Source organism: Loxodonta africana, chromosome 13, assembly GCF_030014295.1.
Source record: "Loxodonta africana isolate mLoxAfr1 chromosome 13, mLoxAfr1.hap2, whole genome shotgun sequence".
Classification (NCBI taxonomy): domain Eukaryota; kingdom Metazoa; phylum Chordata; class Mammalia; order Proboscidea; family Elephantidae; genus Loxodonta; species Loxodonta africana.
Window position 1 is genome coordinate 91,943,330 of NC_087354.1, and position 27,950 is coordinate 91,971,279.

A 27,950-nucleotide genomic window follows, 5' to 3' on the forward strand; every position below is an offset into this window, starting at 1 on the left:
GACGAATTTCCATTTTGTTTTAATTCTTGGATGATTTATAGTTGATATATGATATGAAACAGTTGTAATATTCCTCAACTTAACTGAAATTGATGGAGAATCTGTTCTATTTCTTTTTTAATGCACAGAGCAAGAGAGAAGGTAAAATTTTAGGATTAATATTTAGAAACTTGATGGTATAAAAAGCTGATTTTTATTTTCAAATTATATTCTAATTTTGGAACAGTATCTTTTTTTTTTTTATCCTTTATGTGGATACTATCTAAAAAAGTACATGGTGAATATAAATTGCTAGTATCTTCAGTTTGCTTTTACGGGTCCAAATAGCATTTTAGCTTAGTCTAATTATAACAGTTTAAGCTGGAATAGAAGGTTACATATCTATTATCTATCTATCTACAGATACATATACAGTTATAGATATAGAATACAGTTTTCACATACACGTATGTATGTATATATATTTCATATCTTAATGACCTATTTTCATTTTATTAAAAAATTACATTGATGCAGGGTTTGGTGATTCCTGTGTTTGGTCTCTTAATTGCATTTTAAAAACAGCAGGGAGAAAAAAAGTTGCAAATGAAACTGAGTTAAGTCTATCTACTTTGCTGTAGATAGCATTGTGATGAACATAGTGAAAACCAACCTGTGTGTTAACTCACAACTGGCACAGTATGAAGAGGCTACAAATGCTAAACACATTTGTGAGCCTTATTTTTTGCAGAGAGTAGAATCTGGGTGGCTGTCTCCCAAGGATGTTGACGGGCATGGCTGTGAGATCAGGTAGGAAACTGGTACACTTGCTCTTAGAACTGGGCAGTGACATCCTACGGCTGTGCTTTGTCACTCTAGCTTGGTGTTTAGGAATGTGGGTGGGGACACTGGGGAGGAAGAAACACACTCTGTTTCCCCCCTTACTCTCTGAGCCTCCTCCTAAGCATTTTAAAGACAATTTTACCCCAACCTTTTTTCTTTTTTACAAATGACATTATATAGTATGCAGTAGATCATGCAAAATGATTAAAAAAAAAAAAAAAAAAAGATGTAAGCCAAGAAGACTTTTTCAGTGCTACATCTTTGTATTTCCTGTAAAGTCAATAAGGAGCCTTAGTGGTGAAATGGTTAAGCACTCAGCTACTAACCTAAATGTTGGTGGTTTGAACCACGAAACGCTCCGTGAGAAAAAAGACCTGGCAATCTGCTTCTATAAAAATTTCAGCCTACAAAACTCTATGGGGCAGTTCTACTCTGGGGTCACTATGAGTTGGAACTGACTCAATGGCACACAACAACACATAAAGTCAATAGGTTCTTGCAACAGCACATTTTGTTTAAGACTTAAATGAAAAATGAAACAAAGAAAATAAAACAAAATAATTTCAAAAATCACACTTTCAATAGTACTCAAGTCATTACATACCATCAAAAATTATGTGGTAACAAAAGACAAGACTAATCTTGAGCTATTTAACTATCAAGAAAAAGTGCAGACTACCAGCTGAGACAGGTATTCACTTTCCTGACATTCCCTTTCCCACAAAAATTGATTGTCCTGGGAGTTTCGGATTTGGGGAAGCCATCCTTCCAAGCATTTATCTTGATGCTTCCTAAATTCATGATAGGACCTTAATCCTGTCCTTTGCTGATGCCTGATTGTCAAAGCGTGCATACTGTATTTGAAAGTATTTATTAAATCAAGCAGCTAAGGATGTCATCTACTATATTCCATAGTGTCCCCATTGTAAGTATCAATGAAAGAAATTTTTCTTGGTCAATCTTCATTACTAGGAAAAGCTGTGTTACTTCTGAACAATTAGTTTGTTTTCCTGTAAAATCTGTTTCTTTGTTTTGGCCACTGCGCATCTGAGAATTAAACTCATAGCATTTTTGTTGTGTGTTGTTGAGCTGATTCTGACTCATACAGGCCCTGAAGGGTCAGGGTGGAACTGCCCCATGCAGTTTCCTAGGCTGTAATCTTTACGGGAGCAGATGGCCAGGTCTTTTCTCCCAATGAGCTGTGAATGGCTGGTGAGTTTGAACCCCTGACCTTTGGGTTAGCAGCCAAGAGCTTAACTAATTCTTGTACCACCAGGGCTCCCGAATACAGGGTTACTATGAGTTGGAATCGACTCCACGGTACACAGCAACGATGAAACTTGTAGTACACCTCCATGTATGCATTTTTGTGGATTTAGTATTTTTCTATTCTCATTTTCATGTGCCTTGATTTCTTCAATTACCTATTTCATCCTTTTGGATTGTATGTGTGTATATTTAAAGTATGTAAAATCATTTAAAGAAAGAAATAGAAAATCAAATACAAGCGTATGTCATATACTTTATTTTACTTTGTGTTTTGCTGTTCCTCACACAGACCTGAATCAGGGTCCTTTTCCGTGTACTCTAATGCAGCCTATATTTACCCCTTTCGGCACAAAAACCGAAAACCAAGCCCACTGCCGTGGGGTCGATTCGGACTCAGTGACCCTACAAGACAGAGTAGAACTGCCTCATAGGGTTTCCAAGGCAGTAAGTCTTTATGGAAGCAGACTGCCATGTCTTTATCCCATAGAGCAGCTGGTGGGTTTGAACCATCAACGTTTTGTTTAGCAGCCAAGTGCTTTAACCACTGCGCCACTGGGCACCTGTTCTTATAGCACAAATACATTCAATTACTTTTGACTCTTTAAGAAAAGAGTATTTATATATATATATATGTATGAAACCAAACCCATTGTCATCGAGTCGACGCTGACTTATAGCAACCCTATAGGACAGAGTAGAGCTGCCCCATAGAGTTTCCAAGTAGGGCCCGTTGGTTTCAGACTGCCAAACATTTTGGTTAGCAGCTGTAGCTCTTAACCACTACACCACCAGAGTTTCTATGTATATAGATAGATCTCTTGAAATATCTATCTATCTGCTTCTTACGAAACAAGTATAATATATATGTGGCTCTTGAAAAAAAAAAATATATATATTGGAGCCCTGGTGGTGCAGTGGTTAAGAGCTATGACTACTAACTAAAAGGCTGGTAGTATATACGTATATATAGTTTTTGAAATATATATATTTGAAAGTATGATTCTTGAAATACATATTATATATTTTAAATATATATGGCTCTTACATATATTTGGAAACCCTGGTAGCATAGTAGTTAAGAGCTACGGCTGCTAATCGAAAGGTCGGCAGTTTGAATCCACCAGGCGCTCCTTGGAAACTTATAGGGCAGTTCTACTCTGTCCTATACGGTCACTGTGAGTCGGAATTGGCTTGACAGCAACAGGTTTTGTATATATTTAAGAACCAGATATATAAATATATATATATTTAATATTTCAACATATATGTATTTCAAGAAACATATATATATCTACATATATTCTGGACACACTAGAATGGAGCCCGGGGGTGAACAACTGGTACAAATTACTTCTCAGCCCCTGAAACCAGCTTTAATGGTGCCAATGGTTGAGCACTTGGCTACTAGCAGAAAAGCTGATGGTTCGAGCCCATTTAGAGGCACCTTGGAGGACAGGCCTGGTGATGTGCTTCTGAAAGGTCATAGCTTGAAAATCCAATGGAGCAGGTCTACTCTGCACATGTGGGATCTCCGTGACTCAAAGCCGACTTGATGGTAACTAAGAACAGCAGCTATACACAGACACACACATATGTATCTTGCAAGTGTTAATTCATTCATCTGAGACTGGGCTAAAAATTAGGGGTTCCTCAATCCTGGCTGCTCATTACAATGACCTGGGGTTCTATTAACAACGTACCCACGCTGAGCCACATTTCCTGTGGGATCTGCATGGGGCCTTGGAAGCAGTATTCACTTTTTCAACTTCCTGGGGGAGTCTAGCAGCCAAGATTGAGAACCGCCAGATAATACGGTCTCTCAGGTCATTTCTACCACTAAGGTGGTACGATTTTGAGGATTTGGAGTATTGCTTAGAGCCAGGATTCTTCTGAGGCTTGGGGTATTTTGACAATGTATACAGCTCTTATTTTCATCTTTTTTTTTTCTTTCCTTATTCCTCCTTTATTTCTCCATTGTTACCCTTGATAGTAGGGCAGGACATTATAGTGAGAGAGTCATGGTCTAGTTTAGACCAAAGAGTCTCTAAAACAAAGGTATCAGAATTTGTTAAGCTGAGGCTCAGAAGGGACAAACAAGAATAAGACAGTGCAAACTAGGCAGAAAATAGAAAGATTTTGATGATCCATTGGTGAACAACCTTGAGGGGAGGAAGAAAGTTTTCAGTATAATATCTAAAGTAAAATTCATCTCCAAGAAGCTTCCTCAAACACAGAAACTTCTGTGTCATGGGAGATTCAATCCTGCATAAGCCTAGGAGTGAGTGAAGGGGAACAGATAGACTCCTGGAGCCCTGGCATCTGACTGAGGTAGGAAGGAGAACAGGGTGGTGAGTCAGACTGTCAGACCACTCTGGATGAAGTACAAATTGTTGAACCTGCTGCAGGAGCATTTTAATTTCTGAACCAAATTAGACACCAGCATTTAAATTTACCTCTGTCTGAGGATGCTTGCAGAAGATTTAAAATAAATTTATAACTACTCCACGGAGGATGTAAGGAAGATGAAAACCTAAATACAGTAATTAGAAATGAGGAACTGTTCAAACTATAAATAAATGCTCATATACAAATCATGATTTGATAACAACCATTTTACAAAATATTCATCAGTTTATTTTCAGCTTGGATAAGTATATAAAAAAAAGGGGGCCTGAATTTAATACACACACAACGGTTTGTAAAATGAATTTGTATGAGTGAGAGAGGAGAGAGCAGAGAGGGTGGATTTTTTTTTTTTTCTTTTTTAAGGCAGAGAAGAGAATTGCATATTTTTAGACAGATGTAAGTTCATTAACGATAGCATATAATTCAAAATAACTAATCCTGAACACATTCTGTTCTTAAGTGAAGAAGTAGATAAATTCTACCTAATTAACATTCCTTCTTTTCAGTATTTTTCACTTCAATATAACTTAACAAAAATAGAAGTTATCAAAGAAAACATAACTGTAGTAAAGTATAAACAGCCTCATAATATGTAATTACTGACTTTAATGGCTGAAAGAACATGCCGGAAATTTTCTGAGGTTGAAAAATTCCTGATTTATATTCAAATTTACATTACATTACATTAAAATGGCTTTTTAAGTAGGGATTTTTTTTTTCTCTTTCCCTCTCTAAAAGCGTGACTTGTTAAATAATTGGCCTACAGAACACGTGCTATTTCCAAAAAACAGAGTGACTTGTTTAGCCAAATTAGAAGGAAATTAATCAATCCACTTGGGGTTGACAACGTAAGATGATTTACCAGTCAAGATAATCAGTATTATTGATGACATTGTCATTCCATTCCTGGAAAGATTATCTCCCAAAGTGAGAATAATTAGGAAAAAAACAAAACAAAACAACCCCCCCAACACTAAGAACAAGGCACCTTTAAAAGATACAAAGATATAAAAAAAGTTATTTCTACAGTCCTTCCAATTTTTTTTCATGTTTTATATATGTGTGTGTATACATATATATGTATGTATGTATATTTATATACATATAAACACTGCCATCAAGTGAATTCTGACTCATGGAGACATTTTAGGACATAGTAGAATTGCCCCATTGAGTTTCCAAGGCTATAAATCTTCACAGGTGCAGACTGCCATATCTTTCTCCTGTGGAGTGCCTGCTGGGTTTGAACCACTAACCTTTTGGTTAGCAGCTGAGCACTATATATATATATACACACACACACACACAGCTACTCCTCACTTATCTCATTATCCATCATTTCACATTTATGACTATAGTAAAAAATCTACTATTTCGTGCCTTAATGACATATGTCTGACAGTTATGAATGCTGAAGGGTGAGGTGAGAGTAACGTTGACTGTGATGGTTAAGTTTATGTGTCAACTTGGATGAGCCATGATTCTCAGTGGTTTGGCAGTTGATGTAATTTAACAGTTATGTAATGATGTAGTAAGCATTTTGTGATCTGATGTGGTCATCCTCCATTTTTGCATAACTCCAATTTTCACATAAGGACCCGGTCTTTGGAAACTATGTTGATAAGTGAGGAGTGGGTGTATATTTCATTGTTTTTGTTCATTCTTTGTTTGAGAAATCCTTACTCTGTCAAATGAAGTAGCATAGTATATATTTGAATTTTTACTGAGGACCACAATGAATGAAATTGTTCATGTCAAGAAAAGAAGTTAGTTCTAAGACATTGTGTCATATTTATAAGTCATCTTATTTTCCTCATTTTACTTTCATATAAATGAGCAGAAATTCATTTTACCTCTTCCAAGTTTGACCACTCCAAGTTGAGAGAAAGAAAGGGCTGAAAGTGAGACCTTATAACTCTATATTGAAAAATCCCAAGTAATTTACTGCTAGCATGTTACCAGCAATGTTTTTATCTGTATTTCCCACCAATTCAGCAGATATTAAAATGAATAAGGGAAAGGTTGCTATTAACTCCTTTAAGACTCAGCAGAACAAAGGCAAAGATACAAGGAAGAAAATAAATTTGCAAACTTTATGGGAGTCTGTTCCTTCCTGGAAATGGTTACTTCCCACTTAGAGTGACCTTTCTCACCTGAATATTGAAGGCTGTGGCAGCTTATCTTTTACCCGTGGAATGGACTTTGACACTAGAATGTTTATCTAATTTTTGTACAGAAAAAGTAATAGATGTAACAGAATTAGTAACAAAAGCTGAAATAAATCTACTAGTAAGTGAATATAAATCTAGGACCAACATATAGAAAATAAGAGGAGGCAGGTTAATTAAATATTAGAAGGAACTTTCTCACAGTTAGAGACTCTGAGCAGAAAGATGCTGCCCCAGAAAACAGTGTGTCCAAAGGAGAGATAGATGGTAACATGTGCAGATGTTCTAACAGTGCTCAGATGGCAAATGTGTGAGTGACCAAGATGATCTGTGAACCTACGAGCCAGTCTTCCCGATGTCTGAAATAATTGCCTGAAAGCTTAAGGTAAAGAGAAGTATAACATATTTTTTTTCTCTAAATAAATATTGAGAGCAATACTACTCACTGAACTGTTCATAAGAAATATTTCTGTTATTTTTTAAGATTCAAATTTATCTGGAGATTCTTACATAAAACTGTCCTAAATGTGAAAAATAGGTATTTCATGATGTCACTCACTTAGGTCTATGCTTAACTGCCTTCCGTGTTTGAATCTGCATCGGAAAGATGCACCGCAAAAGTAAATTGGACCTCCTGCAGTCTGAAGTTCCCATAATTCCACGGGGAATACCAGCAGGGATTTCAACAATATCTTATCCTGTTGAGCATTGCCACACTTAGTAAAATAAACACATGATGCTCAATTAAATCTGAATTTTGGATAAACAACTAATAATTTTTTTAGAACGAGTATGACCCTCCCAAATTATTAGTTGTTGCTTTGTTGTTGGGACGCCTGTAACCAACCCTTTTATTCAATCAGACATCTGTAAACCTATACACAAATATACACAGATGAGTTGTGGGATGACTTCAAAGACATCATACAGGAAGAAAGCGAAAGGTCATCAAAAAAAACCAGAAAGAAGGAAAAGATCAAAATGAATGTCAGAAGAGACTCTGAAACTTGCTCTTGAATGCAGAGTAGCTATAGTGAATGGAATAAATGCTGAAGCAAAAGAGCTGAACAGACCATTTCAAAGGACAGCTTCAGAAGACAAAGTAAAGTATTACAGTGAAATGTGCAAAGATCTGGAGCTAGAAAGCCAAAAGGGAAGAACAGGCCCAGCATTTCTGAAGCTGAAAGAACTGATAAAAAATTCAAGCCTCGAGTTGCAATTTTGAAGAATTCTACGGGCAAAATATTGAACAGCACAGGAAACATCAAAAGAAAATAGAAGTAATACACAGAGTCACTGTATCAAAAATAATTGGTTGATGTTCAAACATTTCAAGAGGCAGAATATGATCAAGAACCTATGGTACTTAAGGAAGAAGTCCAAGCTACACTGAAGGCATTGATGAAAAATAAGGCTCCAGGAATTGACAGAATACCAACTGAGATGTTTCAACAAACAGATGCAATGCTGGAAGCACTCACCTGTCTATGCCAAGAAACCTGGAAGACAGTTACCTGGCCAACAGACAGGAAGACGTCCATATTTGTGCCCATTCCAAAGAAATGTGGTCCAACAGAATGAGGAAATTATTGATCAATATCATTAATATCACACACAAGTAAAATTTTGCTGAAGATCACTCAAAAATGGTTGCAGCAGTACATCTACAGGGAACTGCCAGAAATTAAAGCTGGTGTCAGAAGAGGTCATGGAATGAGGGATATCATTGCTGATGTCAGATGAATCTTAGCTGAAAGCAGAGAATACCAGAAAATGTTTACTTGTGTTTTATTGACTATGAAAAGGCATTCAACTTTGTGGATCATAACAAATTATGGATAACATTGTCAAGAATGAGAATTGTAGGACAGTTAATTGTGTTCATGAGGAACCTGGACATAGACCAAGAGGCAGTAGTTCAAACAGAACAAGGGGTACCGTGTGGTTTAAAACCAGGAAAGGTGTGCGTCAGGATTGTGTCCTTTCACCATACTTATTCAATCTGTATGCTGTATAACTCATCCAAGAAGCCAGGCTATACGAAGAAGAACACAGCATCAGGACTGGAGGAAGATTCATTAACAACTTGAGATATGCCGATAACACAGCCTTTCTTGCTGAAAGCAAAGAGGAGATGAAGCACTTAATGGTGAAGATCAAAGACTACAGCCTTCAGTATGGATTACATCTCAACCTAAAGAAAATAAAAATCCTCAAAAGTGAACCAATAAGCAACATCCTGATAATGGAAAAAATATTGAAGTTGTCAAGGTTTTCATTTTACTTATATCCACAAGCAACACCCATGGAAGCAGCAGTAAAGAAATCAAAGGATGCATTGCATTGGGCAAATCTGCTGTGAAAGACCTCTGTAGTATTGAAAAGAAAAGATGTCACTTTGAGGACTAAGGTGCCCCTGATCCAAGCCATGGTATTTTCAACTGCCTCATATTCTGCAAGAGCTAGACAATGAATAAGGAAGGCTGAAGAAGAACTCATGCATTTGAATTATGGTGTTGAAGAAAAATATTGAATATACCACGGACTTCCAGAAGAACAAACTAATCTGTCTTGGAAGAAGTACATCCAGAATGCTCCTAAGAAGTGAGAATGGTGAGACTTCATCTCATCTACTTTGGATATGTTACCAGGAGGAACCAGTCCCTGGAGAAGCACATCATGTTGGTAAAGTACAGGGTCAATGGGAGGAAGACCCTCTACAAGATGGACTGACTCAGTGGCTGCAATGATGAGCTCAAGCTAGCAGTGATTATCAGGATAGCGCAGGACTGGGAAGTGCTTCATTCTGTTGTGCGTAGGGTCTCTATGAGTCGGAACTGACTTAAGGACATCTAACAACGACATACACATCTATCATTTTCTCTTTGATCTCATTGCAAAGAAAGACATTCTTATTTTCCTTGCCGGGGCCAATACTATTTTGTTCTTTGTATCCCATCCATTCCTACCTTCTCTGTGGGACCTTAATAAATAAAATTTTCTCTGAATTTTCTTCATCTTTAACTTCTCTGTCTGATCTCAAGGGTCCTCTAATTAAACAAACAAACAAACAAAAAAAAAAAACCAGCCTTGAATGCATCTCTTTACTTACTATTCTGTCTGTTTCCTTCACATTGTCCTAAATTTTTCTACTTCTTCAGCCATTTTGCTTTTTCTCTTATGGGTCCCCCCCACCAGGCCATTAAAATGTTGCTATTCCATAAAAAAAAAAAAAAAATTCCATAGGATCCTTCATTTCCCTTTCTTCTCAATTTACAGACTGTTGATGAGGCTTCTTAACAATTACCACCTCTATGCGCAAGAATTCATAATCTTCATCTAATTTCTAGGTAACTGTTCTAAAACCTAAACCAGTTTCTCTGAGTCAATTCTGACTCATGGAGACTTCACGTGTGTCACAGTAGAGCTGTGCTTTGTAGGGTTTTCAATGGCTGAATTTTCAGAAGCAAATGGCCAGGCCATTTTTCTGAGGTGCCTCCAGGTGGATTCAAACCCCCAACCTTTTGGTTAGCAGTTGAGCACAGGAAAAATCTAGACCCTTATAAATAGCTGCCCCCTGGATATCTCTCTTTGGATACTTGTCTTGCACCTCAAACTATCCTGTCCAAAAAAAACTCATCTTTCTCTTTTAAATGTGTCTCAGAAGCAATGTTTTCTCTTCATAGTAAACTGGTACTGTAATCTACCCAGCTTTTTAAATCAGAAACCAGTGAGCAAATACATACACAGCCTATCACAAATCCTGTTCAGTTTCTTTTGAAATATTTAGAACATCTAACCATTTCTTTTCATTCTCCTAGCCACTGTCCCAGTGGCTTTCTAATCGGTCTCCTTGGCTTTGGTTTTTCCAATCTATTTTCCCACAGCAGCTCGAGTGATCATCTAAAACACAAAAGTGATAGTCATTCTACTGATTATAAGCTTGCAGGAGCTTGTCATTTGGACAAAGTTCAAACTCCTAAAGATGGCTCCTAAGGAACTGCATGACTGGCTGTCATTCCTCCTTTGCTCTGGCCACATGGAAATCCTTTTTACCATGTATCTCACTCATTTCTGGGTGTTCACACGTGCCATTTCCTTTTCTTGGAACAGGTAATCCTTTCTTGCTTGACTCGCTTCTTTGGGTTTCTCCTTACTTACTTCCTCAGGCAAACCTGCTTTGTTATACTAGATGCAATGTTTTTCCTTAGCTTCATTCTTGGAATTATTTTATTTTATCTTTTTTATGATTGCTTGTTTAATTATTCATTTTACCAACTGGAATATAAACCCACAAAGGGCATGAGAATTATTGTCTCTTTTAGGGAATTTCCAGCTTCTTTATGACATTGCCTTGACACAGAGCAAATTCCCATGAATTAATGAGTACACAGATAAGATGAGAAAGGGTCTATTTAAAACACAACTCTCTTATGATCTCAAGCCTATCGTAAAAAACTTATCTAACTCAATCTTACAATTGCTAACACTTTGTCAAAAAGCATGATCTTGTTGCTCTGGAATACTAGTCTGCTATGAACCTCTGAGCTTTGGGGAATTTTCCCTCTCCGTTTTCCCAAACCCAGTTTAAAGTTGTTGCAACTTGTAACAGTAAAATGAGCCAAAATATAGATTATTTTTACCATTTTCTCATCCAATTTCTCCTTAAAAATCTTTCTCAGTGAAGAAACAAAAATATGCATAACATATATGAAAGCTATAACGTGATAACATAAATTATACATTCAATCCATCAAACAACTAGAACATTATCAGGAGTTAATATTTATCTTTGGGGTCTTCCTCTTTTAAAAAAACCATTGATGGAATTCAATATTCCTTATTTGTTTTACCCTGCACAACTCGATTCCCACTATCGTCTGTGTAGTTTTTGCAATCTGCTTACTATTTACTGATTATGAGGATATTCCAAAAATGCTGTTTGAGCAATTACTAAATTCCAGAATTATTGTGAGTACTGTGGAGGGCACAAAACAGATGTAAGACATGACCTCCCTACTTAAAGAGTTTATCCTATAGGGAAAAGATTACTACCACACATGAAATTATTAGAGTATAATAGAACACTTTATAAAGGATAGTGACTTTAATGCTGACGAGAATTCCAAGAAAGAAAAGATCGTAGTGGACCAGATTAGTTTGGAGAAGCTTCATGGAGGAAGAGAAAAATGAGGTAAATCTTGAAGCATGCTTAAATATGGGCAGTTGGAGAAGGGGAGAAAGACATTTAGGAGGGGAATGGCAGCTGATGGTGATGTAGTTAAGAGCTACTGATTTTTTTCCCCTGCTCATAAATCGCCTTTCATTTCTTCTGGTACTGGTACTTCTCTTTCCATTGTTGAAACGCCCCTTCTCCAATACATATGATTCTTATGGGGTTGCCAATAGCTGTATTTTAAATCCATTTTTCCCTCCTAAAGATTTGGTCCAAGCATAATGCCCCATGCATCTGGTGACAGCGATTGACCTAAGGATATGTATGTGACCTAAGGCAGGCTAATAATAGACCTTCCCTGGAATTTCACGTATGAATCCTTCAAGAGGACACTTCTGTTTTTTGTTAGGTCACTGCTTGTAAAATGAATGCCTGAACTGTGCCTTCTTTCTTGCTATACAGAGGAAGCTTCTTTGCAGTTAGAGCAAATAAGGACAAGACACAGAGAATGGGGGTGGGGGGAGAAAGAGGGGGAAAGAGAAAGAGATTCATACTGTTTAAGTCTCTGAAGTCTCTGAGACCTTCTCTATTCCTGGATTTCCTGTTTCTGTGGTCAATACAGCCTTTTCTTTCTTAAGCTCATTTGAATTGGTTTCTGTCATTTTTACTTGGAAAAGTCCTGACTAAAACAGGTAGTAGCCTAGAGAGTTGGTATGGGGAGAGGATGGAAGTGTGGAGAAGGCGTGGAATGAAACAGTGGCAATGAGAAGGAAGCTCAGGTCAGAGGCAATGTCTGGAGGAGGAAAATCATAGGACTAATTGGAAAGTGAATACATCCAATGTAGAAGAAAAAAGAGTCTAAGACTGTGGAAATTAAAGAGATTTGTGGAGCCACTGACAGAAGTGGCAGTAGTTAGTCTCTCTTACTTCCCACCTTTCCTTTCTCCCACCCACCTGGCTCCATGCACCACCCCCCTTCTCAATGGATTGTGCCTCACCTCTTGTCTGGAGAGCCTCCCTGGGTTTGCGCCACCCCCACAGGCCGGCTCCCTCAGCATCATATTTTTCATTTTTCTTTATCTTTCCTCTTTTCCTTCTCCCTCCCACATAGGCCCTGTGCTGCTTCCACCCCTTCCTGACAGGCTGTGCCAGACTGCCCAGAGAGACAGGCATTTGCTCGCTGCCACCCCAATTCTGCCCCACCCCCAGAACTGGCTACCTCAGCACAAATTCATTTTTTAATTTTTTTTGTTTGTATGTTTGTTTCTTCTCTTTCCTTTTTTTCCTTTCCTTTCTTATGCCCATCTAGCCCCATGTGCTGCCCATGTCACTTCTTAACAGGCTGTGCCACATTGCATGGCTAGAGAGCCACCAGCACACAGACTTGCCAGGTCTGCCATGCCTCCACCTGCTGAATCCTACTGCACCTCCATCTTATTTAGTTTTTTTCTCTTTTTTCCATCATTTTTGTGCTTCTGTTTCTGCCTCTTCTTTCTGTGACCCACTTAGCTCCACACATCACATCCTCTCCCTTCCCTTCTGCCTATCTGCACCATGTGCCGAGCATCGTGCACCCAAGCAGCACCAGCATAGACCACAAGATCCCCACCCTGCACTGCCCACTGGCCCCACCACATTGGTCCCCGTATGTGCCCCATAGCCCCACTGGACCTGCCCTGCTGCACCATAGCTGAAGGACTGTCCTGCCCACCTAGAAATGATGGTGAGAAGTATCATGCCCACAGATGAGCAAGCAACAAAGCACACCCAGCCCTCCTGTTCAGGCATAACCAAATAAAAAAAAAAACGAAACAGAAAGCAGGGTAAAACAAATAAATCTACAGTCAATAAATGAAGAAAATAATTTCTGAATGTCCTGAAGACAGTAGACAATATCAAAACATATATCTATCTATCTATCTATCTATCTATCTATCTATCTATCTATCTATCTATCTATCTATCTATCTATCTATCTATCTATCTAGGATGGCTCCAGAAAGTGACCAAAATAAAACACCAGATGACCGTCCAGTAGAAGAAAAGTCACTGGAACTACCTGATAGGGAATTCAAAACACTAATATTCAGCATTCTCTGAGAGATGAAGGAAAGTGCAGACAAAAATAAGGAAAATATAGACAATATTATGGAAAATACAGACAAAATCGAAAAATACAGACAAAGCAATGGAGGAATTCAGGAAAACAATACGGGAACAAAGTATCAAAATAAACAAACAACTAGAAATAATTGAAAAAACAGAAATTAGAAATCCAAAGTATAAACAACAAAATTTCAGAAATGGAAAATGCAATAGAAGATTTTAGGTGCAAATTTGAAACAATGGAAGATAGGATCAGCAAAATTTGAAGACAAATCCTTGGATACTACTTTATTTTAGGAAAAAGCAGAGTAAATAATGAAGAAAAATAAAGAAACCCTGAGAATGATGTGGAACACAATCAAAAGCAAAATATGTGTTGTGATTTAAGTTCCAGAACAGGGGAGAAAATGGAAGGCAGAGAGAGGATCACTGAAGATTTGCTGATGGAAAACCTCCCTAATATTATGAAAGATGAAAAGATGACCATCCAAGAAGCTCAATGAACCACAAAGAGGATAGAACCCAAAAGAAAATCACAAAGACATATCATAATCACACTTGCTAAAAGCAAAGACAAAGAAAGAATCCTGAGAACAGTTTGAGAAAAACAAAAAAAATCACATACAAAGGAGAAATAATAAGAGTAAACTCTGATTACTCAGCAGAAACCATGCACATAAGAAGGCAATGCAATGACATATATAAAACCTTAAAAAAAAATATTGCCAACTAAGAATAATATATCCTGCAAAACTCTCACTCAAGTATGGTGGAGAAATTAGGACATTTCCAGATAAACAGTAATTAAAGGGACATGTAATAACCAAACCAAACTTACAAGAATTATTAAAGGGAGTCCTTCAGTTAAAGAATCAACAACATCCGACAACAACCTGAATCAAGGACACAGGACAGCAAGAGCCAGATAACAACCTAAGTAATGAACTCTCAAGGATAAAACAAAACTAAAAGATTCTCAACAGGGAACCAGAAAGGTCAATCTGTAAATGACAACAACATCAGAACAACAAAAGAGGGAATAAATGGTGTAGGTGTAGAACTTTTAAATGGAGATGAAGTGAAGGTGATATCAAGTAATAAAAGACTGGCTTAAACTTAGGAAGATAAGGGTAAATTTCAAGGTAACCACAAAGAAAGTGAACAATCCAACTCATCAAAACAAAGAAGAGAAACATAAAGTCTCAGTAAACACAAAATCTACAAAAATGAAAGTAGTGAAAAAAAAATCCACAAACAAAAGGAAATCAGCACGGGAGAGTAAGAGGAACAAAGAAAATATCAGAACCACACACACACACAAAAAAAGTACTATAAAATGACAGCAATAAACTCACACCTGTCAATAATCACACTGAATGTAAATGGCTTAAAGCTCCTGTAAAGAGACAGAGAGTGACAGAATGGATAACAAAACAGGACCCATCAATATGCTGTCTACAAAAGACACACCTTAGAAACAAAGACATAATGTATTAAAAATAAAGCATGGAAAAAATATATCAAGCAAATAGCAACAAAAAAGAGCAAGAGCGGTGATACTAATCTCAGATAAAATAGACTTTAAAATAAAATTCACCATAAAAGACAAAGAAGGGCATTGTATAATGATTAAAGGAACAATTCACCCTAAACATAACCATGATAAATATCTATCCACCTAATGACAGGGCTCCAAAATACATAAAACAAACTTTAGCAGCACTGAAAAGTGAGACAAACAGTTCCACAATTATAGTAGGAGACTCCAACACACCACTCTCAGTAGAGGACAGAACATCTAGAAAGAAACTCAATAAAAATGCACAAGATCTAAAGTCCACAATCCACCAACTTGGCCTCATAGACATATACAGAACACTCCACCCAACACCAGCAAAACATGCACTCTTTTCTAAATCACATGGAACATTCTCCAGAATAGACCATATCTTAGGCCACAAAGCAACCCTCAACAAAATCCAAAACACTGATATAACACAAAGCATCTTCTCTGATCACAATGCCATAAAAGAAGAAATTAATAACAGGAAGAGCAAGGAAAAAAAAATCGAATACATACAAACTGAATAACACTTTGCTTAAAAACCACTGGCTAATAGAAGAAATCAAACATGGAATAAAAAATTCCTAGAATCAAGTGAGAATGAAAAGATATCGTACGAAAACCTTTGGGACACAGCACAGGCTGTCCTCAGAGGTCAATTTATAGCAATAGATGCACACATCAAAAAAGAAGGGACAAAATCAAAACAATAGCTATATAACTTGAACAAACAGAGAACAGCAAAAGAAATCCACAGAAAAATAATAGAAAGACTTGACAAAACCAGAAGTTGGTTCTTTGAAAGGATCAACAAAATTGACAAACTACTGGCCAAACTGACAAAAGAAAAACAGGAGAGAAGGCAAATAACCCAAATAAGAAATGCAATGGGGGACATTACAACAGGCACAACTGAAATAAAAAGGATCATAACAGAATACTATGAAAAACTAAACTCCAAAAAATTTGAAAACCTAGAGGAAATGGACAAATTTCTAGAAACATACTGAGACTGAAAATTTGAACAGACCCATAACAAGAGAAGAGATTGAAAAGGTAATTAAAACAAAACAAAACAAAAAACCTCCTAACAACAACAACAAAGCCCTGGCCCAGATGGCTTCACTGGAGAAGTCTACCAAACACTCAGAGAAGAGCTCGCACCAGTACTACTCAAATTATTTCAGGACATCGAAAGGGAAGGGATACTTCTGAACTCATTCTATGAAGCCAGCATTACCCTGATACCAAAACCAGGCGAAGACACCACAAAAAGAGAAAATTGCAGACCAATATCTCTCATGAACATAGATGTAAAAATTCTCAACAAAATTCTAGCCAATAGAATTCAGCATCATATACAAAAAAAATAACTGCAACCAAGTGGGATTTTTACCAGGTATGCAAGGATGGTTCAACGTTAGAAAATCATTCAATGTAATCCATTACATAAAACAACAACAAAAAGAATCACATGATCATTTCAGTCCACCCAGAAAAGGCATTTGATAAACTTCAACACTGATTGCTGATAAAAGCTCTCAATAAAATAGCTGTAGAAAGGAAATTACTCAACATAATAAAAAGCATTTATGCAAAACCAACAGCCAGCATCATTCTTAATGGAAAGAGGGTGAAAACATTCCCGCTGAGAGCAAGAACGAGACAAGGATGCCCTTTATCCCCACTACTATTTAACAGGAAACCCTGGTGGCGTAGTGGGTAAGTGCTACAGCTGCTAACCAGAGGGTCAGCAGGTTGAATCCACCAGGCGCTCCTTGGAAACTCTATGGGGCAGTTCTACTCTGTCCTATAGGGTTGCTATGAGTCAGAATTGACTCGACAGCACTGGGTTTGGTTTTTGGTTTGGTACTATTTAATATTGTGCTGGAAATCCTAGCTAGAGCAATAAGGCAAAAAAATAAAAAAAATAAAGGGGATCCAAAATTGATAAGGAAGAAGCAAAACTGTCCCTATTGGTGGATGATATAATACTGTACAAAGAGAACCCAGAAGACTCCATAAGAAAACTACTAGAACTAATAGAAAGATTCAGCAGGCTAGCAGAATACAAGATAAACATACAAAAATCAGTTGGATTCCTACATATTAATAAAAGAGAACTAGGAAAAGGAAATCAAGAAAGCAATACCGTTTTTAACAGCCCCTAAAAAATAAACTACATAGGAATAAATCTAACCAGGGATGAAAAAGACCTGTATAATGAAAACCACAAAACACAACTGCAAGAAACCAAGAGAAAAAAAAACCTACATAAATGGAAAAACATACCATACTCATGGGTAGGTAGACTCAACATTGTGAAAATGTCAATTCTTGCCCAAAGCAATCTACAAATACAGTCCAATCCCGATCCAAGTACCAACAGCATTCTTTAATGAGATGGAAAAATTAATCCTTAACTTTATATGGAAAGGAAAGAGATCATAGATAATAAAGAACTACTGAAGAAGAATAAAGTAGGAGGACTTACGCTACCTGGCCGCAGAACCTGCTGTACAGCCAGGGCGGCCAGAACAGCCTGGCACTGGAACAGCAACAAACACCCTGACCAACGGAGCGGAACCAAGAACCCAGGTATAAATCCATCCACCTACGGTCACCTGATCTTCAGCAGAGGTCCAGATTCTATTAAATCGGGAAAAGACACTCTTTTTAACAAATGGTGCCGGTAAAACTAAATGTCCTTCCATAAAAAACCAGACAGGACTCATACTTCACACCACACACGAAAACTAATTCAAAATGACCTCAACATAAAACAAAAACTATAAAGATCATAGAAGAAAAAAATACAGTAAACAGCAGAGGCCCTAAAAAAAAAAAAAATACAAGGCATAAATAGGATACAAACCATAACTAACAATATACAAACACCAGAAAATAAGCTAGATAACTCGATCTTCTAAAAAGTAAACACTTATGCTCATCAAAAGACTTAACCAAAACAGTGAAAAGGGCACCTAAGACCGGGAAATAATTTTTGGCTATGACAAATCTGACAAAGGTCTAATCTCCAGTATCGGTAGGAAAATCCAACACCTCTGTGACAAAAAGACAATCCAGTTAAAGAATGGGCAAAGGATATATGAACAGATGCTTCACCAAAGAAGACATTCATGTGGCTAACAGACACATGAGGAAATGCTCGAGATCTTTAGCCATTAGAGAAATGCAAATCAAAACTACAAGGAGATATCACCTCACCCTGACATTACTGCCAGGACAAAAAAAAAAAGAAAAAACAGAAAATAACAAATGCTGGAGAGCCTGCAGGGACAATGGAACTCTTATGCACTGCTGGTGGGAATGCAAAATGGTAGAACCATTTTGAAAAATGATATGGCACCTCCTTAAAAAGCTAGAAATAGAAATACCATACAATTCTCTATCCAAGTCCTAGGAATATATCCTAGAAAAATGAGAGCCATCACACAAATAGACTTATGTACGCCCATTATTCAAATAACAAAAAGACGGAAACAACCCAACTGCCGATCAACAGATGAATGGATAAACAAACTATGGTACATACAGTGGAATACTATGCAACAATAAAGAACAATGATGGGTCTGTGAAACGTCTCACAACATGGGTGAATCTGTAGCGCATTATGCTGAGTGAAATTAGTCAACCACAAAAGGACAAATACTGTATGAGACCACTATTATGAAAATTCATGGAAAGGTTTATACACAGAAAGACACAATCTTTGATGGTTACTAGTCAAGGGAGAGGTGAGTAGGGAAAAATACTAGACAATAGATGTGGTAACTTCGGTGAAGGGTAAGACAGTACACAACACTGGGAAAGTCAGCACATCTTGACCAAGGCAAGGTCACAGAAGCTTCACAGACACATCCAAACTCTCTGAGGGACTGAATTACTGGGTTGGGGGCTGGGGACCATGGTCTCGGGGGACATCTAGCTTAGTTGGCATAATAGTTTATAAAGAAAATATTCTACATCATACTTTGGTGAGTAGCGTCTGGGATCTCAAAAGCTTGTGAGTGGCCATCTGAGATACTCCACTGGCCTCATCACGACTGGAGCAAGGGAGAATGAAGAAAATCAAAGACGGGAGAGATTAGTCCAAGTACTAATAGACCACAACTACCATAGCCTCCACCAGACTGAGTCCAGCGCAACGAGGTGGTACCTGGCTACCACCACTGACTGCCCTGACAGGGATCACAGTAAAGGGCCCAGGACAGAGTTGGAGAAAAATATAGAAAAAAATTCTAACTCACAGAAGAGGATCAGACTTACTGGTCTGACCCTGAGAGACTGGAGAGTATGGCCCTAGGACACCCTTTTAGCTCAGTAATGATGTCACCCCTGTGGATCCCCATTCAGTCAAAGATTAGACAAGCCCATAAAACAAAACAAGACTAAAGGATCACACCAGCCCAGGGGCAAGGATGAGAAGGCAGGAGGGGACATTAAAGCCGGTAATGGGGGACCCAAAGTCCAGAAGGGGAGAGTGTAGACACATCATGGAGTTGGCAACCAATGTCACCTGTGTATTAATTGTTTAATAAGAAACTAATTTGCTTTGTAAATCTTCATCTAAAGCACAATTTTAAAAAAAAGTGAGTAGTTAGGATGAGGAAGTGAGTTTGAAGGGAAATGACAGCTAATCCAGGACATGGGTGTTCCCAGTAAAGCTGGGACTTTGTCAGCCCATGGTTTTAATGACATAACCCACAGCACACTGGTATGACAGTGTGAAGTCCAGGAAAGTAATCTAATTATGCTTGGTGTCTGCATTGATAATATTACAGAAAATGATAAACACCCAGACTTTGGCTTCCCTGATATCCTTTCAATTTCTTTCTCCCCTCTCCCCCTAAAGTACGGGAGTATTTGTAGTGTTGAGCAGTGGTTCTCAAAATGTTGTCCATAGGTCAGCAGCATCAGCATCACTTGGGAACATTTTTAGAAATGCAAAGTCATGGGCCCTGCCCAGACATAGGGAATCAGAAACTCTGGAGTTGGTCCAGCAATCTGCCTTTAAGCAGGCAAAAAAAAAAAAAAAAATTTTTTTTTTTTTCTATTTTTTCTAGTTGATATGGAAACCCTAGTGGAGTAGTGGTTAAGAGCTACGGCTGCTAACCATGAGGCTGGCAGTTCAAAACCGCCAGGCATTCCTTGGAAATTCTATGGGGCAGTTCTACTCTGTCCTGTAGGGTCACTATGAGTCGGAATTGACTTGACGGCAGTGGGTTTGGCTTTTTTTTTTTTTTTTTTTCTAGTAGATACTGGTGCGTGCTAAGGTTTGAGATCTGCTGGGATGGAGTGTTCTTTACTTGCTGGTTCTATAACAGGTAAGGTAATCTTCCACTTAGTGCTACGATTTCACATGTTAAGAACAACCCCCTTAATAAAAAACACTTTGCCTAAATCTAATTATTAAAAGCAGCAGTAAAAAAAATCAAAGGGTGTATTGCATTGGGAAAATTTGCTGCAAAAGATAGTTCTAAAAAGCAAAGATGTCACTTTGATAACTACAGTATGCCTGGCTCAAGCCATAGTCTTTTCAATCACTTCACATGCGTATGAAAACTGGACGATGAAAAAAGACAGATGGGGAATTGGTGCATTTGCATAGTGGTGTTGACAAATGATATTGAAGATACCATGGGCTGTCTGAAGAACAAACAAATCAGTCTTAGAAGAAATGCAACTGGAATGCTCATTAGAAGTGAGAATGGTGAAACTTTGTCATGCTTACTTTGGACATGCCAAAGGAACGACCAATTGTTAGAAAAGGAATCATGTTTGGTAAAGTAAGAGGGTCAGCGAAAATGAGGAAAGCGCTCAGTGATATAGGGGGACACAAAAGCCTCAACAATAGGCTCAGACGTGTCAAAGGTTATGGAGATGGTGCAGGGTGGGGCAATGTTTCATTCTGTTACGCGTAAGGTGACCATGACTGCAATTAACAACAAAAACTTATTAAAAAACAATGTGTTGCCTTTGTGCTACCTGCTAGGCATGGTTCTAGGCACTTTAGGTACTGCAGTGAACAAATATGACACAACTAATCACAAAAATAACTAAATGTTAGCAATTAAAGTTTATGCTGTGGAGTGACTGTCAGGAGGCCTGAGTGATGGCAAGGGTATCAGGAAGGTATTCCTAAAGGTACGACATTTAAGCTGAGATTGGAAGAATGACTAGAAGTTAATTTGGTAAAGGGCAGAGAGGGGCCAGTATGAAGGCATACCAGGCCCTAGGCACTTTCAGGGCACTGAAACTGACCAGCGCGTATAACACCAGTTGGGATTCACAGCGGCCCCATGTGTGTCAGAGGCGTGTTCCGTAGGGTTTCCAATGGCTGATTCTTTTGAAGTAGATTTCAAGGCCTTTCTTCCAAGGTGTCTCTAGGTGGACTGGAACCTCCAGTCTTTCTGTTAGCAGCCTGAATAGATCTTTGTTACTGATGGACATTGAAACGGGAGAGGCAGATCTGATAGGCCACACAGGGACTTGTAAATTGTATGGAAGATTTTGAACTTTCCACTAAGGACAATTAACAGGCCATTGAAAAGTTTCAATCAGGGGATAACATGATCTATTTTTTTTAAATATAATTTTGCTTTAAGTAAGGAAATACCTTATAGTAGCACTATCATTTAAATTCCATCTAATGGAGACACTTTTTCTGAATAGGGCCTGGATGACGGTGGGAAAGAGGATCCATGAGGGGTCTAACTGGCAGGAACAGAAAAGAGGAAAGGGCTCGGAAGCTCTTCTGCTTTGCGGTTGTGACTAAGATTGGTCCTGCCTCTGCAGCAGCAGGGATGCCTGCTCATATGCGACCGCTTCTTCTCTCACGGGCTATCTTCCTGCTTACACAGGGGGCCCTGGGGCTCGAGCTGTGTCCATTTGGTGGCTTTGCTCCTGTAAGTGATCTCATTTAGAGTGTTAATTCGCTTTCTAAGCATCATCATCACCTCTCTGAGAATGATTTCCAAATCTCTATGTCCTCCTTGCAAAGATTTTTAATGTCTTTGTGCTGTTGCCCTGGGCTTATACATCACGTTAAAGACAACTGCACACGTGTGTAACTATTTAGTGTCGGGGGTGTATAGTTCATTAATAATTGAAAAATTAGACAGATCCAGTCCTAACTGCTCTCCTGACCTTGGAATGTCATTGTACCCCACTTCTCTTTGACCTCTCCTGCCATCGTCCGTAACACCAGCATTTGCCAATTCCATGTTTTGCAGTCATCCTTGACTCGTCTGTCTTACGCTGTCACAACTTCCAAATATCTAGATTGCCCCTGTTCACTTAGTAGGAGTCCCTAGGTGGTGCAGATGGTTAAGTTCTGAACTACTAACTGAACGATTGGCTATTTGAACCCACCCAGAAGCACCCCATAAGAAAGGCCTAGCGATCTGTTTCTAAGAAGTTAGTCTTGAAAACCCTGTGGAGCACAGTTCTGCTCTGCAGCGTATGGGGTTGCCAAGAGTCAGAATCGAATAGACGGAAACTGGTTTGGTTTGGTTATTCACTTGGTGGAGTGCCTATGCAATTCATTCCCTCCTTCCATTGCTCATTTTTATCCTAATCCTACTTACCTCATGGTAAAATGCTTCCATCATATCACAGCCTATTGTCTGAAATCCAGCTTTCTTTGCCAGTACATCCTCGAGAACACAGGTGACTACTTTATGTTACCCTTCATCAAGCCTGTTTCATTTAGTAAAGGATTTTCCGTAATAAAAACTTTTCTTTTGCAGTGGAACTTTTTTTTTTTTCTTTAAGAAATATGTAGAACCCCACTGGATAAGAGATGATCCTGAAGCTTCTCTGGTTGAAGGTGGGCTGGAAAGAGCATGATCCCCTTGAACTGCCCTCAACTTCTGAAGCAGCCTGCTTAGAACTCAAGAGGCCCATTGAGACAGTTTTAAAACACAGATGTATGGGACAGAGTTCAATGCCTTGGAAGGCTATGGACATTTTCTTCACCTTTTTTTTTTTTTAAATTAGTTCTTATTAATCTATGCAAATCTTCCAACTTAGTCACACATGTTCACACAAAGTTCTTAAATGCACACTGCTCATTCCCTTATCCCTGTGTGGGCTAAAGGTATTCATTTCCCCTGCCGGAGTGCCTGGAACATCATCCGTGCATCTCTGCCCATCTAAATTCTCCTTTTCTCATCTCTTGTCCCACTTCTTCTTGAGGAGTTTCCATATCGTCCCAGCTTAGGGATTTCTCTTCAAATTCCTTCAATATTTCTACTTATTTACCACTGTTTTCATATTTATCCTGTGGTATCTTGAGCTTTTGTCTTTTCAGGTGTATTCTCAATCCCTCCCGCCCGATAATAGGCTACTTAAGGGAAGGGAAGGGAATCAAGTCTGTTACCACTTTTTATCCTGAGCATCTGGATAATATGCTGCCTCTGTTTTTTTTTTTTTTTTTATGGTATTCATTTAGTATATTTTGATGATAACCCACAGCAAGAAATAATACCTATAGTCCCTTTGATTGCACGTTCATTGACAGAAGTCAAGGTTAAATACCCTGTCTTTGGAAATGTTCCTCCAGAACAATGCTTTTAAGACAGGAGAGCCAGTCACTATGATTTTAATTGCAAGCATCGTTTTGTCTCCAATAGCCGTTAAACCCATTACTTGCTCCTTTGGCTGTCTTTCATTTAATTATGCTGGAAGCAGATTTAGGAAATGACAATAGATGGTTGCAAGTGGGGATTTCTTACACTAGAAACAGAAGTAGTAGTCTAGACTAGCCCACTCTTTCAGCGAAAATCGTGTACAAAAGAAACACTAAAATAAAAACCAAATTGCACTACTTCCCTTTTAAATCCTAATGTTTCAAAAATAGAGCTCAAAATCCTGGGCCTGTTTAACATTGCCCTGTATGTCCTGGCCCCTCTCCACCTCCCCATTGTCATCTCCACCACCCAGCCCCTCACTCACCACACCCTGGCCACAATAGCAGGCTCTCACTTCCCTGAATTGTCAAGCCCTTCTCTTTCCCTGACTTCGTGCTATTAGCACTCTCTGCCTGGATGCCCCTCCCCCACTTCTTTCCTTGATCAACTCCTGTCATCCTTTGAGCCTCAGTCTGCTTCTCACTTCCTCAGAGTTCTTCTCTGATCTCCCTAAGTAGGTTTGGCCTCCTTGTCATATGCTCCCACATTCCTTACACAATTGTAATTAGGTATTAATTGTGAAATAGTCTTTTTTGTGTCTGTGTTCTCCATTAGACTGTAAGGTCTCTGGCAGCAGAAACGATACAGTTCTTTTGCACTGCACTGTTTTCCATGTCTAGAATAATGCCCGATACATAAGAGATGCTTGATAAATATTTGTTGAACAAAATAATGGACATTTTATGAACGACCATCTTAGAAACATTTCAGGGAAATATATCATTCTAGTGTGATTCACATAAGGAGCTTAATTCTTCTCCTATTGTGCCACGGACGGCATTCTCTGGGTCACCTGACTCACATGAAATGACCATATATGTTTATAAAGTAACTTCAACTTTTAAGAAAGCAAACCCAAACTACCAAGCATTGTACGACAAAACTTCACTTGTTCCCAGACAAAATCCAATCAACTTAAATGATTTGGTGTTATATGAGAATTTAAACATACTTGTTTTATTTAAAATTGTCTCATTTATGCACACCAACATGGATATTCCTACAGTTCTTTTGAAATGTATGCTGTTGGGTAAAAAGAGCAAGTAAGCAGTCTCATAAGCTATGAAATTTCTGCAAGTGGAAACCCTTTATTACGTGACTAGTTAATATGGTCTTCTTCCCCAAAGGCTCCAGTAACCCCACTGATATGTCCATACCCTGTTTCTGTGTCCTTCCAGCCTTGAATCCCTCTGCTGAGTCGGACAACTGGAGAAGAAATTAGCACCAGCTGCAGAGGAAATCTTTCTGATACAAAAATCTGACCTGAAGGGGTCCAAGCCCTGAATATCTTTCTGGCAGGGGGCTAACAGTTCACCCTATTTTCATTGAAGAGTCCGAGGTTCATATACTCTCATTCAGATTTCCTCCGCTATGCTTGTCTTAACTAGAATGGGTTTAAGACTCACCTAGTTTCTCAGTTCCCTCAGTTAAAAGAAAGAGAAGGGGAAATCTAATGCTATTCTGCAACAGCTTGCAAACCCATGGATACCTCTGCATTCTTCTTCTCATACCCGCCTTTTCTCATTTTTCGCTTAATAATCACAAAGAGCAATATGGATACACGTCTTGTTTGGGAAGTAGGTGTCAAACACACACCTACCTCACAGCGGAAAGAAATACAGTTATAGGACATCAAGTCTTTCTCAGTAGTGACTGACCTGCATACTTCTAAACTATCAGACCCATCATCACAGGTGGCAGGAGGCTCCTGAACAGAGTTATTCACCCGGAGCCCTGAATCATCCACATGCTCGCCAGCTTCTGGAACATCCAATATTTCAGTGCTGGAATCTCTCTCTGAAAGTCTTTTCTTGATTGTTGCATTTTGCCTGAGACTAGGCAAGAGCCGAGAGTTTCTCTGGTGGTGTCTACCTTTGTTTTCCTCATGAATCCTTGAGTATCTCTTAATTTCAAAGGATTCTCTAGGCGGGGAAAGATTGCATTCTTGGAGCCTTGTGCCTTCTCCTCTTCGCTGATTTATAAAGCAACTCTCACATTCGATCTGCCCTTGTTGCTTTGTAACTTTGGTTCCCAAATCAGTAAGTTCAGTTCTTTTAGGTGGGGAAGGCACACCCAAGTTTCTACAAGGCTTACTATTATTATTTATCCTTCTCCTTCGTGACAGTCTGAACTTAACTTGGGCTCTTCTTTTAGCCTGAATCCAATGACTCTCATCTGTGGAAGATGAATCTGAAGAATCTTCATGAAGCTCACTCCAGCTGGGGTTTAAGATTTGGAGGTTCATATCATTTCTCCTCCCTTCCATTTGTTCGTCTGCATGCTCATATCTCTCTGAGGCCCTTTTCCTTCTCCTAGGCCTCTGTTTTAATGGTTTCTTACCAGACTCCTTTCTAGCAGAGCTCAGCACCACGACAGGGGTATAATGTTCAAATGCATCTTCTGACATGTCATGCAAGATGGCAGATCTGGACAAAGCAGCAGGCAGAGGATGAGAAATGGGAATGGAGAGGAGAGCCATGGAAAAACAGAGAAAAAGATGAAAATGAGAGTATGGACTGAAGTTAGTAAATAAAGATCAACTGAAGAAAATGAAATAAAGGAAACAAAATAAGCCAGTTTAAATTGTCCATGGACAACGTAAGGCAGAAGCAAGAGCCACACATTCTCAGAACATAAACTAGGAATATAACACACTGGTCTAAAAGAACTATTGAACAGGATCATTTGCTCAGCACTCACCTGCAGATGTCTTGAGTAGATGGACACACAGACAACCGTGACTGGCTCCTGGGAGCTGTTCCTGTCGTTGGGCTGCTTGCCTGGAGAAACAAGTTAGATAATTTGGCATCTTGGTTCACGTAATACATAGTTGATATTTTATTTGTTTTCCACATATTTAAAAAATTACAACAAATGTGGCTGCCAGTCATGTTGCTTATAACGCAGCTCACAGAATACAGGAAGTTAGAGCGTTTGGTTTGCAAAAGTAAAACTTGTTTGAGGAACTTGGAACAGCTGAGAAGCTGTACCACTTTGCTGTTGCTTCATTTGTGAGAGAGGAAGACAATTCCTGTTCTACTTACTGTAAACATTTGAGTTGAATGGCTCGATTTGCTCTGAAACAAATAGGTAGCACTTGAAGATCCTATATCACAAGAATGATAATAATCTGGGAAGCCAGAATAATCAACTAGCCAGTGACACTGTCTGGAGTTAACACTAATTTAGGTCAAGATCATATGAGATAATATATTTGGAAATATTTTGCAGTATTTAAAAGCCTATAGTTATTGCTGTTACTACTTGCCATTGAAACAAATGAAATCTATCCATCACAGCACTATAGACATTTCATATCTTTTAACCGTTACCATACTGAGTATTAAAAAAACAAAAAAGGTGTTGCCATTGAGTCAACTCTGACTCATAGTGACCCCGCTGGGCAGAGTAGAACTGCCCCAGAGAGTTTCTGAGGCTGTAATTTTGCAGATGCAGGCTGACACACATCTTTCTCTAGAGTTTGAACCGCTGACCTTTCATTTAACAGCTGAGTGCTTAACCACTGTACCACCAGGGCACCTAGAGTCTAAGAGAGTCTGAAACGATTCAGATTACTGGTACAATGTTCAGCACATTTCACTCAATTTCTACTTTGAAAGAACAACATCTTCTTCACTGTATTCAACTTCATTATCCTTTTATGTTTAACACAGATGAAGATGATAATAAATGAAAAGCTGGAATTTATTGAGAATTTACTGTG

The 27,950-nt window shown here is 38.6% G+C and overlaps 1 protein-coding gene across 2 annotated transcripts in view; it reads right to left on the reverse strand.

Annotated features, from left to right (window-relative positions):
- The window catches only part of MARCHF1 (membrane associated ring-CH-type finger 1), a 118,093-nt gene extending 90,896 nt beyond the window's left edge, over window positions 1–27,197 (reverse strand). Inside the window, exons 1-2 of one of the 2 annotated variants that reach the window (XM_023558453.2) lie at window positions 26,927–27,197; window positions 25,885–26,652 (exon numbers count right to left, since the gene is read on the reverse strand). In XM_023558453.2, coding sequence (XP_023414221.2) covers window positions 25,885–26,652; window positions 26,927–27,117 — 959 coding nt within the window. In that variant the 5' untranslated portion in view covers window positions 27,118–27,197. The remainder of the gene's footprint in view (window positions 1–25,884; window positions 26,653–26,926) is intronic. The other variant, XM_023558454.2, reaches the window with a different exon arrangement.
- Between the last annotated feature and the right edge of the window lie 753 nt (window positions 27,198–27,950).